The 15,000-nt window shown below is 42.9% G+C and overlaps 1 protein-coding gene across 1 annotated transcript in view; it reads right to left on the bottom strand.

The window, feature by feature from the left end:
• Positions 1-15,000, bottom strand: part of NOX5 (NADPH oxidase 5) — a 97,516-nt gene that overhangs the window by 23,461 nt on the left and 59,055 nt on the right. The window contains exons 9-14 of the mRNA XM_085849205.1: positions 13,105-13,287; positions 9,601-9,733; positions 9,328-9,473; positions 8,950-9,078; positions 7,579-7,749; positions 527-651 (exon numbers count right to left, since the gene is read on the bottom strand). Of these exons, the coding sequence (XP_085705331.1) occupies positions 527-651; positions 7,579-7,749; positions 8,950-9,078; positions 9,328-9,473; positions 9,601-9,733; positions 13,105-13,287 (887 nt within the window). The remainder of the gene's footprint in view (positions 1-526; positions 652-7,578; positions 7,750-8,949; positions 9,079-9,327; positions 9,474-9,600; positions 9,734-13,104; positions 13,288-15,000) is intronic.

The following is a 15,000-nucleotide window of genomic DNA, read 5'->3' on the forward strand; positions in this document are numbered from 1 at the left end:
TCTCTCTCTCTCTCTCTCTCTCTCTCTCTCTCTCTCTCTCTCTCTCTCTCTCTCTCTCTCTCTCTCTCTCTCTCTCTCTGCTGATCTGGAAATGATTAGAATCTGTTCTGATCAATGGAGCATCTCTTTCAAGCCTGGAAAATCTCAATTTCATCCGATCACTTCGGAATGATCGTCAAACGTACCCACCTGTCCAGTTAATTGGTTTTCACCGGAAGAGGTCCAGTCTCTTAAACTTCTAAGCTTCACCATCAGTCAAGCTCTCCCTTGGACTGACCACATAGCAAAACGAGCCTCCAAAGCCCAGTCGCAGACTGGGCATCATCCTCTGTCAATCCAAGTCTTTCCTTGGAAAAATCAGAGGTATTCATCGTGTACAATGCCTTTGTCTGTAGGTCCAAGTAGCTCATCCCAATTAACCACCATTTCTCTGAACACTTCGCCATCATCTCTCGAGGTAACAACAAACAAACAAACAAGCAATGACATTGAGACCATTTATAACAGTCCTTCTGGTTTAAATTACCTGACCATGATGCTCTGAAGGATTGAAGCAAAAGGAGTTATGCCAATGCCAGCACCGATAAGCACCGCATGCTCGGCGAGGAAGATGCGTCGAGTTTGTGTGCCATAAGGCCCGTCCAGGTTGCACTATGAAAATGGCAGCACACGGTCAAGGCTGCGCAGCAAGCACAAAATAGAACATGAAAACATCAAAAGAAGCTCACAGACAAATGGTCACATTGAATGCACACTTGCAGCTGATACTGACACTGCACGTTAAGCATCTTCGACACAATGATTGGGTCCTCGGTCCATCCCACCTTGGCGAGCCTCGATATGCTTCTGCTAAAGGCGTGGATCGCATCACAATACAGGGTTTCAAATAGTGCTCAACTGATATGGGAACTTCACACTGAACTGCCTCAATTCGTTTGGGAGGTGGAGAAAAATCAATCTTAGCCATAAAAATAGCACCAGGATCAGTCCACTCAGCCATCGACCAATCATGCCGCTTCTGGTTATTATCAAGCTAATGGAGTCAATGTGTTTCCTTTTTTGAGTCTTTCCTGCTCTGTAATGATTTGGTCATGCGCCAGGTTTTCACTTTTGGCCTGGTCAAACAAACACAACACGATTCTTCATCAAAATACACGGACTGTTCCTCGAAATCTTAAGCAAGAGGCGTGAGATAGATTTTTTTTTTTACACCCCATGACTCCAACAGTATGCTTTCCTTCCATGACATGCAAATTCCCCTCCAAATTCAGTTAGTTCCTCGAGGCATTAAAACGGTGTGTCACTTACTCTTCGGTATCACTATCTTTGGAAGGATCACTCCCTACGGCACATGTTCGTCCTCTCTCCCCACGGAGGCTGATAACCCTCCCAGGACAGTACCTTCAGAAGTCCATTTCCTGAGTTACATAAACAGACTTGCACCACTTCGCCAACAATTCAACTCTGCCCAACAGATGCTCACACTCGTGCCCAAAATTCAGCAGGTGCACCCCCTCAGGTCACCAAGACAATAATGTCTGATATTATATTTGATCGAACAATGTCACATTTTCCGACAACATGACCCCACTAAAACTGCTTTATAAATCCAATCTTCTTGAATGACCAAACTTATGGAAAAAAGTATAATTGCTTCCGGATTTGGGCCTCATCATCAGACAGAACTTGCTCTGGACAAAGTTACTTTTACAAACCAGTCTCCAATGCCAGATGATGCCTGTGTATGTTATGCTGGGCCGTCTCCATTATTGAAACCCTTTGACCTCTCAGAGCACATCAATTAAGGACCATCCTGTGCAGTCCTATGTGACTCATTCCAACCTTTCACGACACATAGAAGTGGAAAGCTTTGTTCATTATTGCTAACTCCTTTAAAAGGCAAAGGCACAGAGTCTGCTCCCCCTCTATTATAGGTAGTTTGATGGCCGAGCTTCCATTCTTCTTTTGACTCTCGTATATTCTCGAATTTGGAGCATTTCAGTTCTATGCTCTTCCCCAGACAGAAAAAAAGGCTATATTTGCCACTGAGCCACTTGTGATCAAGCTCCTTCAAGCGAAGCTTTGTGCTCACCTCATCTACTTTGTCCTCATTTTCTCTCTATCAGTCAAATCCAACTTTTTCCTCCAATCATTGAAGCCGGTGTCCTCGTGTCAGTTTATGTAGATCCACATTAATACTCCTGGTTTATAATGTGCTTCCATTGACACTGTCTGTTTATGAATTAAACATCTGCCATTCAGACTCTTATCAGCACATTATCCTTCCAACGTCCGTCATTCCACCGTCTCGTCGCTTCAACTTCCGATTGAAAAGTCAGGTGTCAGGGCAATGATCCAGGATCACAGCGTACAGGACTTTGCAATAGGTGTGGAAGGTGAGATTAAATTGGGAGCCAATAACATATTACATGTTATTATAATATAAGTCCACCGAACTTATATTATATGATATAAGTCCATGATATAACATGATATAAGTCCACAGAAGAAAGAAAGGTTAAAATGTCAGAATTTAAAACGAACACAAGACCCCCTCATTTATTTTTCATCTGCCAATAGACAGAATGTCTAATTCAGTTGCTGTTGTCTCCAACCATCAACTGATGAACATTGGGTGTGATGGAACGATAAAGTCAATGTGGTCAGGAGCACAAGGGGTTAATGTGGGTTAATATATATATATATATATATATATATATATATGCAATATGTCATTGGCTTCTTAAACACTGATGGATAAAATTAATTTCGAATAAAAAAATGAGATCCTCACATTGTCCAAGGAACACGATAAATCATTGCACAAGCTTCTGCCAGCAAAGGTCACAACGCAGTACGGAATCAAAGAACAAGCACAACACAAAAGCAGGTTTGAATAAGAAGGAAAAGAGCTGGGAAACTGAAAATAAATGGAAGGATGGAAATGCAAACAGTACGAGGAAGGTTTTACGGTTGCTACAGATCTATCTATCTATCTATCTATCTATCTATCTATCTATCTCTCTCTCTCTCTCTCTCTCTCTCTCTCTCTCTCTCTCTCTCTCTCTCTCTCTCTCTCTCTCTCTCTCTCTCTCTCTCTCTCTCTCTCTCTCTCTCTCTCTCTCTCTCTCTCTCTCGCTCTCACCTTAAAGTAGCATTCCATGGTCTTAATAGAGGCATCGGGTGTGGTCGAAGGCTATAGCCAAAGAAAGCAAAAACAGAGTGCCTTACAGAAAAACAGAGATTGCATTACGGCATTGCACAGAAAGCTACACTTATCCACTGACATCTGAGCAATGAATGACACGGAGATCCTGCAGTAAACTGGCATCTCTCATGAGCATGTGTCGTGGACATGCATTTTAAACTGAACCAACAGTGTACATATCATGAAAGCAAAACCTTTGTGAATCGCAGTTGATTTATTATTGTACATGAATTTCTTTAGGATTTGATGTTCCTTTCCTTTGGAAAACACTTTACAACTATCAGTTAGTGTAAGGGTAAGGGCAATACAGTGATTCAGAGTCATCAGATGGGGTCGTGCGCTTTATAAGTGCGGCCTTCAAAATCGTGCAAAGGTTGTTCATTGGAGATTGTATTAAAATATCTCTCATCTCAATCGCATACTCTCGTGACAAGGAGCCAACAATGTATTTGAACCGGATGAACTTGGTAGTTATGTTCCGGGTGTCGAACTGCGACTCAACTAATGTAAACCACAGCTGCGGGTCATCAGGCCAGAATGGTGGCAGCTTTAGCAAAACCACTGGCAGCAATGAAGCTGGTTGAGCGATCAGGAAGAGCATGACTGTTTGGTCGTTGCGCACTTCTAACTCCTCGTCCATTCATTTGGATCAGGTAGGGGTCACCAATTTAGTGTGCTTGAAAAGACGTCCGAGACGTTCGGATTCCGAGTCAATTCTCCTGATTCAAACAGCAATTGTATAACTCCCTCGTCCTTCTTCGGGCTGCCCCGGTATCAGAAATCCCTCAATAAACCAGAGCTCAAGCACATTTACTTTTTAAAATTCAAAGGCAAAACGATGCCGCTACAATCTTATTAACCAGCTACAATTCAAAATCCTCAGAAACTGAGTAATGGATACCTACGTGGGGATGATGTGTGCCCAGAGCACCCGACTGGTCAGGAACCTTGAAGCAAATGTTTGTGTCGCACGTAGGTTCACCGTCACCATTCCAATGAACAGGTGCTTATTGATACAAGTCCACAGAAGAAAGGTTGCCAGCTGACCTTTTGGAGTTGGACATAATTCCACACTGTGTGATGGGTGATCAACTTCTAAAGTTAAGATATGACCATGCATTTTGGCCCTGTCGGCGAGGATGTACACGACTGGTCTAAAGTTTTAGAACACCCCCATTTTACAAGTTTTTACTGAAATTTAAGCAGTTCATATCCAGTGAATAACCTGAAATGGTACAAAGCCAAGCGGTAAACTGCCAGAGGTTAAAAAAAGAAGAGAAGTTTAGGTTGCCATAACTGAAAAATAATGTAAATTTCAGAGTTGATAAAAAGGCCCTTTTCAGGGAACAAGTAATGGGTTAGCAACTGCAGCTGTTCTGCAGCAATGGAAGTAAATTAAGCCTTGAAAGTTGATGCAAACGATTCCTACAGGTGTCCCAACTTTTGTTGATTAGTTACAAACCCTCTGTCTGTATAAAAGCAGTGTTGGAACAGACTGTGTTGCTGCACCCTCTGAAGCATTATTTGGACAATATTGCACTGCAGGAAGTAGTATATTGCTATCGTAATGGTGAGAAAAAGACAATTAACAAAGTAAGACATACAGACAGTTATAACCCTTAAAAGTGTTGGTCTTTCCTTTAGAGAAATTGCAAAGTAAGCCAAGGTGTCAGTGAGTACAGTTTCCTACACCATCAAAAGGCAATTGGAAACTGGAGGAAACTCTGACAGGAAGAGGTCTGGCAGACCCAAAGCCACAACACAATGAGAAGATAAGTTTCTCAGAGTCAACAGCTTGTGTGATCGGCGACTCACGGGACAGCAGCTTCAAGCACAGCTTAACACTGGTCGAAGTAAGGAAGTCTCAGTTTCAACTGTGAAAAGAGGACTTCGAGCCACAGGTTTGACAGGTCGAGTGGCAGTAAGACAGCCATTGCTAAGATGACAAAATAAGAAAAAGAGGCTTGTCTGGGCCATGAAGCACCGCCAGTGGACTACTGAAAACTGGAAGAAGGTCTTATGGACCGATGAATCAAAATTTGAAATATTCGGTTCATCATGCAGGGTTTTTGTACACCGTCGAATCGGCGAAAGGATGGTTCCTCAGTGTGTGACACCAACTGTCAAACATGGAGGAGGAAGCGTGATGATCTGGGGCTCTTTTGCTGGATCCAGAGTCGGCGACTTGCACAGAGTGACTGGCACCCTGAACCAAAATGGCTACCACAGCATTTTGCAGTGCCATGCAATTCCCTCTGGTCTCCGCCTAGTTGGTCAGGGGTTCGTCCTACAGCAAGATAACGACCAAAAACATACCTCCAGGCTGTCAGAACTACCTTAGAAGAAAAGATCAAGAGGGTAGGCTTCAAATCATGGAATGGCCAGCACAGTCTCCAGACTTAAACCCCATTGAGCTGGTTTGGGATGAACTGGACAGAAGGGGAAAAGCAAAGCCACCTACAAATGCAACACATTTGTGGGAACTTCTGCAACAGTGTTGGGAAGAACTTTCCGAACAACATTTGATTTCCATTGTTGAAAGAATGCCACGAGTATGTTCGGCTGTTATATCTGCAAAAGGTGGCGACTTTGATGAGTCAAAAATTTAGATTAAATTTTGTTCAATAAAACGATTCTATGATTTCTTTTTTTATCTGCAATTGTTTATTTGTTCTTTGCTTTCATTTCAGAGTACATTGAAACATTAAACTGCTTAAATTTCAGTAAAAACTGGAATAATGGGGGTGTTCTAAAACTTCTGACTAGTAGTGGAGGTGCTTTGTATAACTATGAGCTTTTAGTTCAAGAGCTGACACTTCTATTTGACTTTTATCTCCCAAAAGGTTGTAGGGTTGTTTCTCGGGTAAAGATGTCTCAGGAATCCTGAATCCTGCCAATCTGACAAAAATCTACTTGGACACTTTTTCACAAATTAGTGTTGAAGTGACACCTTCAAAAAAATTATTTTGCGTGAAATCACTCACGCCCAAAATTGGTTCACCAGATTTACCCGAGTAAAATTTAATCCGAAGGCATATAAAACGTATTAATTATTTAATAAATGTACAATCTTTTCGTGATTGCGGTTCCTCATTTTTTTATCCCTTACATTTTTATCACTTACAGTATTGTCGCTATCGTATCGTAGGAACTTTTTTTTTTAACTTTTAACCCATGAATTGTTGCTTGTGCAATTGTAGGCGATGCTTAGTGGTGATGGTGATTTTGTTGTGGTGGTGGTGGTTGCATGGCATGCTTTTTCTTTCTCTTTAGAGATTGTAAATTAGCCTGGACAGTTACCATGAGTAACAAGAAAGACTAAGTCCAGATGTGCATTCCACACCTACATAGCAGGCAGGCACTTGGTGACAAACCAAAGGCATTTGATGATACTACCTGGGACAAGGTGAAATCTGTTGCTGCACGGAGAAGAAGTCAATCGAGATATCCAAGTACTTTCACGTGAAAATTCCTCATGCTTATGACGACTCACAAGGAGTGTTATAAACACTTTACAACTATCAGGAGAACAAGTGTAGAGGAAAGCGACTCATCAAAAACAGCATTTATCACGATCCAACATTAGCCCCCTTCGTACTAGCAGTTCGACCGGAATGTTTCCAGTTGTCTGCGTATTCTGTGGAAATGTCTCAAAATCCTTGGGCAAAGGTAAACAAGAAACACTTGACAGTTGTGAAACCGAATGGGGATGAAAGGGCCATCAAAGACGCTGTGCCGAAGCTGCACGACGAGACGCTGCTGGCGAAAACAGGAGGAACTGACATGAAAGCCAAGGAGGTGAAATACCACCATCCATGCAGGCGAGCACATCTTGACAAGGCAAAAAGACAATCCCAAGTTCATGAAAGTGTGAGGCGTCCCAAAAACAGCAGCACATGGAGACAGCTTTTACTTTGGTGAAATCTTATATCACTCACAATCTCATTGGAATTGAGGAAGCTGAGTTACAGACGTCACTCCATTCCAGAGATATGGAAGGTCTCACTGATGAGCTTTCCACATATCCAGTAACATATCTTCCTGAGAATATCCTGGGCATCTCAAACAGTCCGAGTTCAACCACAAAAAAAGGCAATTGATATATATTATCGTAGTTCACTCAGCGATGATGCCACTGCCCGAATAGCCCTTTTTGACTGAGTTTCGATCCATGAAGTGACACTCCACCCACCTAAGGTCTCTCATAATACAGATTCAACGAACACAGGAAGGACTGCCGGACAATATATAAGCAAAGATATTGAACTAAGGCTCGAGAAACACACTCTAGATGACCTTTTGACCTTCTTCAGGGCTCTACATACTGGTGTCATCTGTACAGTAGAGGTAGAATCAAACCAGGTAAATACCTTATGAGCATCACTGGTACGCATGAAGCCATAGACATCCTGAATCGTTTGGGTCATTCCATCAGCGACCACACTGTTGAAGAACTTGAAACTGGGCTGGCTACTGAAATAACTTACAGGCAGTGTGCCACCCCAGACAGACTGCTGTAGCAAGCTGCCTTGTCGACGGCGTTAGCATGAGACAACTATGACAAAAACACTGAAACTATGTCTGGCAGTGGCGTGGTTCACGACATCGTTGGCATTTGTCACCAAAACATAGTCAAGAGAGACACAGAAGATGAAAGAGATGACAAGACACCAGATGATGGGCACAGCTATGACAAGCCCAGACCTGCAGACCACCACAGCAAAATCAACAGATGTTGTCACGAGTGTTCTCCCCGCAACAAAGAGCACTGGGTTGTGTATAAAGGAGCAAAGATTTCAGCATTTCAACATGACGTCAAGAGTATTGCCGTTCATCTGACTGACATTGACTGGATGGATATCATGCATCTCTCGGTCCTACACCAAGTGTGGGTGGGTTGGGTGGAACCCTCAAGTGACAGAAGATCCATTGCCAAGGCAACAAACTGGCTATACAGAATATATGTTTACCTCCAACAAGGTTAGATGATGTTTTCAAAACCCCTGAAGATCTGAGAGTGTAGCCAGAGAGTGCGACAAAGACCATGCAATTGTCACTTATGATCTGATGACAGCAAAACCGGTGATGCAGATCCAGGCAAGTGAAACACCAACACCATGACAATGTCTTCATCTGCTTTTGGCCAATTTCACATACAACCGGCAGATTTTGGGTGTTGGAATATTTCCTTGATGGTTCTGGGGACCGGGCATACTGACAGAGACCGGAGTTCTGGCACCAGAATCACTGAATGGAAACACTTCAACCGCTGCAAACATATCCATCCATTGTTGGCGACTTGCCATCCATGTTTTGCATTTCAGAAAACGAATGTTCGATTTCTCTGCTGATGCAGATTTACAATAGGCAACGACAAAGTCTCGTAATCCTCATTGAAAAAAAAAAAAAAATTGAAGTTTTATCTCTGCACATCTGGCCTTCGTCCATGTTCTTAGCATAGCCCTTATAAACAGACCATCCACATAACAGAACTAATAGCGGTGACCTATTCCCTTGTGAACAGAGCTTTGCCGGTAAGACCATTGGGCACAAGCTCTCTAAAATTTGTTTGTTGCAACATTGAACTCCTGAAAGGGTTTTGAGAGGGTCATTTCGTTTCGATCGTAACAATGTTAACTCGAATAAGATGAAAGCACTCCGGTTGCTGTGTTCATCCATTGAGGATTAAACCAAAGGTAATGGTTTTAAGCTGTTTATTGCGAACCGGCACGTCCGTGTACCTCGCCTGCATTGCCCCTGCTCCCGGGAAGCTCGGAGTCATGGTGGATTTTGTAGGAAGTCATCCGTACATCGCCCTGATCCCAATTGCTTGTGGAGTCTCTGTTCAAGCTGATGCTGAAAATGTTCTCCTGGGAGGTCCAAAGCAAGAGGATTCACGATGAATGTTTGACACAAACTACCAGGGAAACAAAGGGTCCAATGAACTATCCATTCACTCCAAATACAAGCCATATGGTGTTTTGAAACACGATTCCGTAAATGTCCAAAAGCGGAGAAACAAGCAATTGTATTGACTAACAAGGTTTGCTTTTCCAAGATGACACCCAAATGGCATTGCTGCAGCACCAGAGACTAACCGTACCTGGTGTGATGACTACCTGGTTTGGCCATGTGCGTGCTGCACGTGAAACACCGAGTGGGTGCCTCGACGTGTCCGTGAGGCTGTTCGTATACAACTCACGAACGTAGTCGGAAAGACGGGTAGTCCACTGTCCCTGAGAGCGTATGTGAAGCCACAAAGTGTCTGTAGTTTATCACAAGGGACAAGTAACAACAAGAAACATTTCAGATCAAGGATATGGCAGCAGTTTTTAAAAATCATACGACCACGCCTTGGCAATGACAGGTGAATTGCAAAACCTTGAACTCACCGAGCTGCTCCGGGGCACTGCTAATAGTGAAAGGATGCCATTCAAACCTTGCAATGGCAGGAATGTTCAGGTAGATGTAATCACCTGCCTTGAACTGGAAACGTGGTGGCCTTTCGATGATGAGGTGTGTCACCTGATGAAAGCCAGGATGGGTGCACAAACACAAATCATCTTGACTTAGCACGAGCTATTAGTGCATTAAATAACGGCATGATATAGTACAAGTTGTTCATGTTTTTGGTAGTAGTGCAGTGTACACCGGGTTAATGAAGCCAAATAACCGACTTAAACAAGAGAGTTCATAGAACACCTCACCCCACGCTGCCTTGAGAAGCAAACGCGAGCGTGGGGTCTGCACGCGGCAAATTTGATTGGTCGAGATGACGTTAAAATGCCGTAATACTTTGTCCCAGTATGGTGACTTCAAGGATTTTGTTAGTGTCAAAAAAGTGATTCGTGTTCTGCAGTGTTCAGCTATATAGATCAATTGAAATAAAATTAAGATTTCAAAGTTTGTAGCAAAAAAAAAATATATATATATATATATATTCAGAAGTTTACGGCCGTTGATCACGTCACATTAGTTATACACTCGCGTGTTGTTTGTGTCCTTTATGACGTCCTTTAAAAGCAGTAAGTTGTTTGTTTTGTAATGATTTTCAATCTTGATTGATTGCCAGACGGAGAGACGGAGTTAAGATATGATTTCACTCCTCTCTGCGCATGCGTGATCGGAATGAATTCACAGCAACTGCAGGTTCTGCGGGTTCGTTTTTCACAAGGGACAAGTCACAGCAAGAAACAATTTTATAGATGAACTGCAGGTTCGTTTTTCGAATCGTGTTCAAAATATAACATTCAATCGAAATCCAGTTATTCCTCGATCATGAACTGACGATTTGTAGACAGACAGATAGACAGAGGTGAAGCAATTGCTTAACCCCACTTTTTGCTTCATGTGCATGGGGTAACAACCAAGAGCTCGTGCAAGACCAATAACCCACCTAGACAATCAATAGTTCATTCAATAATCTACCTAGTCAACCGATAATTAAGCGAATAAACCACCGAAGCAAGTAATGGACAAGCCTATATCTCTCTGAGACAAGCAACAGTTAACACATCACACCGAAACAATAGTTACTTTAATTCTCTTTTATATTTGTTCACAAAGCAAACTTCGCTCATTCGGTAATTGCCTGATTAGCCAAGAATACACAAGGAGCTTGGATGCAGGAGAAGGCCATTCGGCCCATCAACCCTGCGCTACATTTCCACCAGAAATTAAATCTAACGGTTCATCAATTTAAATTCACTCGGGGAGGATGTGTGAGTGGTGGCGGAGTGGAGATGAGGACAGTACGCCAAGGTACCAGGGTGTTCCATCCATGTATGTTATTATGAATATATATATATATTATTATTATTATTATTATTATTATTATTACTTAAGATTCCAAACAAAATAAAAAACTTGGGCAGGGGGAGGATGGGGGGAGGCGTGGGGGACATGGTTGAAAGGTGAGGAATTGCAATTAATGTGCTCCTTGGATGCTGTACATCTTCACATACTTTCACTCTTGTATTATCAATTTAGAAAAACTTCAAATCGAAGAAGAAACATCCATTTTGTGGTCATCAACAACAGTCACTCATTTTCCCTTTTACTGTATATTCCTCACTCATTGTCTGAATAAAATGGGATCAAAATCATTCCTTGGTTGCACAATCAATTGCGATAGCAAAGAGTAGTGACTAAGTCAACCAAATGAAGTAACTACCTTCCACCACCGAAGGTGAAGGGGGTTATGTTTTGACCATTTTCTGTCTCTTTGTCTGTCTGTCTGTCTGTCTGTCTGTCTGTGTGTGTGCAGTATATCTCAAAAAGTTGTGGACACATCCAGATGAATTTTTGTGGACAGGTTGGGTGTGTGACAAGGACGAACTGTTTAGATTTTGTTGAAAATCCAGATTTTGATTCGACTACTAGAATTTTTTAAGTGATTCTTCCCCAGTGAGAGATCGGGGAAAAAACGATATATAGCACGATATCTCAAAAAGTTGCAGACAGATTCAGACGAAACTTGGTGGACAGGTTGAGTGTGTGACAAGGAAGAAATGATTCGATTTTGATGAAGATCCGGATCTGGATACGAGAATTATTTAATTTTTTTAAGTGATTCTTGACCATTATGCCTGATTTTGGCTTCATGGTTAGAATGGTGGGCTGGGGATTCAAGGGTCCTGAGTTCAAATCCCACTCGGCTCTTGATTTAATACCAGGTGGGGTTAACTCGGCCTGTCGTCCTTCCGAGGTCGGTGTAATGAGTGCCAGCATGCTGGTTTCCTGTGTCGGAGTGGCGACCCGTCCAGGATTGTGCCCAATAGCCAAGGTGACTGCTTAGGCAGCACCAACGCTCTGCATAGAGTATGGTCCCAATCTCCTCCTCCTCTCTTCACCATTGAGAGATAGGGCCAAATACGATATTGTACTGTATAGCATGATATTTCAAAAATGTATTGGGCCCGATATGTTCTCGCGGATCGGGCATTACGTGGCAGAGGTATGCCCTCTGGTGAGTTCCCTTCTAGTTAAAGTATGTCACGAAGGGAATTCTAAAACTGGTAATAATGGTAACGTGAATTGATGGTGAGAAAGTTGATTGAATGTAACTCCTCCAACACGAAACGTTTCGTCCTCTGTTAATGAGTTAAAACTTTTTAAAACAGTTAAAACTCCTTTTCCACCGACTCCATCTCCAGAACTTGCCATACAATCTTCCGCTGCCTTTCAGGAAAAGGTATTACGTATTGATAGTGCACTTAGCAAACATGCTCTCGATCTTCTGCACCTTCTGGACACCTTCTGAACTGTTGAATACACCTTCCTGGTCCGTCCATCCATCCGTTGTGTGTGTGTTTTTTTGTTTTTAACTTTCAGTTATTTCTCCACTTAGAACAAAAATAATCAATTGCTCCGTATCATCATCTACAGTTCCATTCTCACTAAAAGGAGCAATAACCATTCCCATCTTGAAGAAACCTTCACTGGACACAATTGATCGTCAAAATTACAGACCTGTTTCTCTTTCATATCCCAAATTTTGATAACCTGTTATTGCCAATCATCTGCTGCAATACCTGTACAAGCATTATTTGTTAGAACTCTTCTGGAGTTGTTTCAAATGATTCCGTAGTACCGAGACCACCGTCCTGAAAATGACAGGTGATATCTTACACAAACTCACTGTTAACAGACTTGTCTGCTTCTTCTCTCAAGCCCTTCCAACTCTCTTTCAGAATATGGCAACCAGGCTCAAATGTCAAGCTCATAATTTTGATCACATCTTTGCAATCCGCAAAACAGGTCACTGGCTCCCAGGATAGCAACAGATAGATTTTTAAATATTATTGATAATCTTTTAAAGCCAAACATTTTTTTTTAGAATGCAACATAAAGAAATGGATTGATGTATATATTGTGTGAGAAAGGCCATGTCTTACCCCAGATGGAAAGATAGAAAAGGCGGTGATGCGCGTGCATCCGGCTCGCAACCGCACGAGCCCGGTTATCTTCTCGATCAGGAACAGCAGGCCTGGAACCAGGAGCCATTTCCAGAATTGGGAAGCATGGACAACAAGCAGCAGCCAGAACCACACATAGCACAGGTGCGTCCAGTAGAAGAGCTGTGGAAGCGATGAGGAGAAGGCACACTTTACTTTCTTATGATCCCCACGCTTTTTGAAAAAAAAAATGGGGGGATATTGTAATCGGCTTAATCTATCTCTCTGTCTGTCTGTCTGTCTGTCCTTCTGTCATGATATCTCCTCCTAAACAGTTGGGCACAAATTCACAAAACTTGGCAGTTATTATCAGTACGTGACACAAAGGTGCAAGAGCAGTGTCATTTTTGGCTCTGCCCCCTGGAGCAGGGTAAAAAAAAAAAGTCAACTTAAAAAAAATACAATTACGGACACATTTTAAAACGAAACTTTGTACATAAAATCAACATTGGGGGATGCATGAAATATGGAACAATTTATTGGATTTGACCACAGGGATGGGGACTTGGGGTCTCAGGGGTTAAAAGAGGGAAAAAATTAATTCCTGCTGGAACTTTTTGCCAACTTTCAACTTTGCTTCCGGGGGAAGTGTTGGGATTTGTGGTGGTGACTTGACTTCACTCTCGTGTGATTTTGCACTTATAAAGGTAAGGTAAGGTGTCGACAGAAGTCCAAGGTGACCCGAAGGCTCCTCTTTCACTGGCTTTTACCACTTGGGCAGGAGGGTGTGCCACGGCTATCCCCACAATAACTGTTGATGATCTCTTACCTCCAGCAAGCTGGTAGTCATTTTGCAGACCTTGAAAGCCTGACAGGCTGAATCAACCCATCGGGTGTAAATTTGGCACGGCAGAGGTTTGAACTCAAGATCGAATGAGCCAACTACCTTAACCATTTGGCCATCACCCAGCCTTTTTTTCCATTGCTATTTCTCAGTAATAAATACATTATTAGTGATTATGTGTGGCGGAATATCTCAATTGCTTCATCGTAGTGCGCTGACCACAAATACATTGTTTGCATTCCGTTGCGGTACATCCCAGGATATACAGGGCATATTGCCCTTTTCGCGGTCTATCCCACATCACCACACTCACTTTTCCTTATGGAATTTTGCCCACAACAAAGCCAAAGGGGACTCAAGGTGGGGGCTTCACAAAGGAAAGTATATGCAGTGGAACCCCGACATACGTTCTTGAAAACTACCGTGAATTGCAAATCTGCGAATGTCGGGGCATTGTTTCTATGGGAAAAAAAGGAGTTCAGGTTCACAGCGGTTTGTGATTCATAAGGGGATATTTTCAAAGTTTAAGAACACCACTTCACATAATTACAGTTTCACTAAAAATGCTTAAAAATAACTTTTTACAAAAACAACAGGAGGTAATGTTAACAATTTTTATTTACTGGTGGTGATGATGGTGGTAGTGATGGTGGTGGTGATGGTGGTGGTGATGGTGATGGTGGTCGTGATGGTGGTCGTGATGGTGGTCGTGATGGTGGTCGTGATGGTGGTCGTGGTGGTGGTGGTGGTGGTGGTGCTGGTGGTCGTGATGGTGGTCGTGATGGTGGTCGTGATGGTGGTCGTGATGGTGATCGTGATGGTGATCGTGATGGTGATCGTGATGGTGGTCGTGGTGATGGTCGTGGTGGTGATGGTCGTGGTAGTATTCGTGATGGTGGTCGTGGTGGTGGCGGTCGTGGTGGTGGTCATGGTGGTGGTGGTGGTGGTGATGGTGGTGGTGATGGGGATGGTGGTGGTGATGGTGGTGGTGGTGATGGTGGTGGTGATGGTGATCGTGGTGGTGGTCGTGGTGGTGGTCGTGGTGGTGGTGA

Source organism: Eptatretus burgeri, chromosome 12, assembly GCF_056783735.1.
Source record: "Eptatretus burgeri isolate ZD-2024b chromosome 12, Ebu_testis_v1, whole genome shotgun sequence".
Taxonomy (NCBI): domain Eukaryota; kingdom Metazoa; phylum Chordata; class Myxini; order Myxiniformes; family Myxinidae; genus Eptatretus; species Eptatretus burgeri.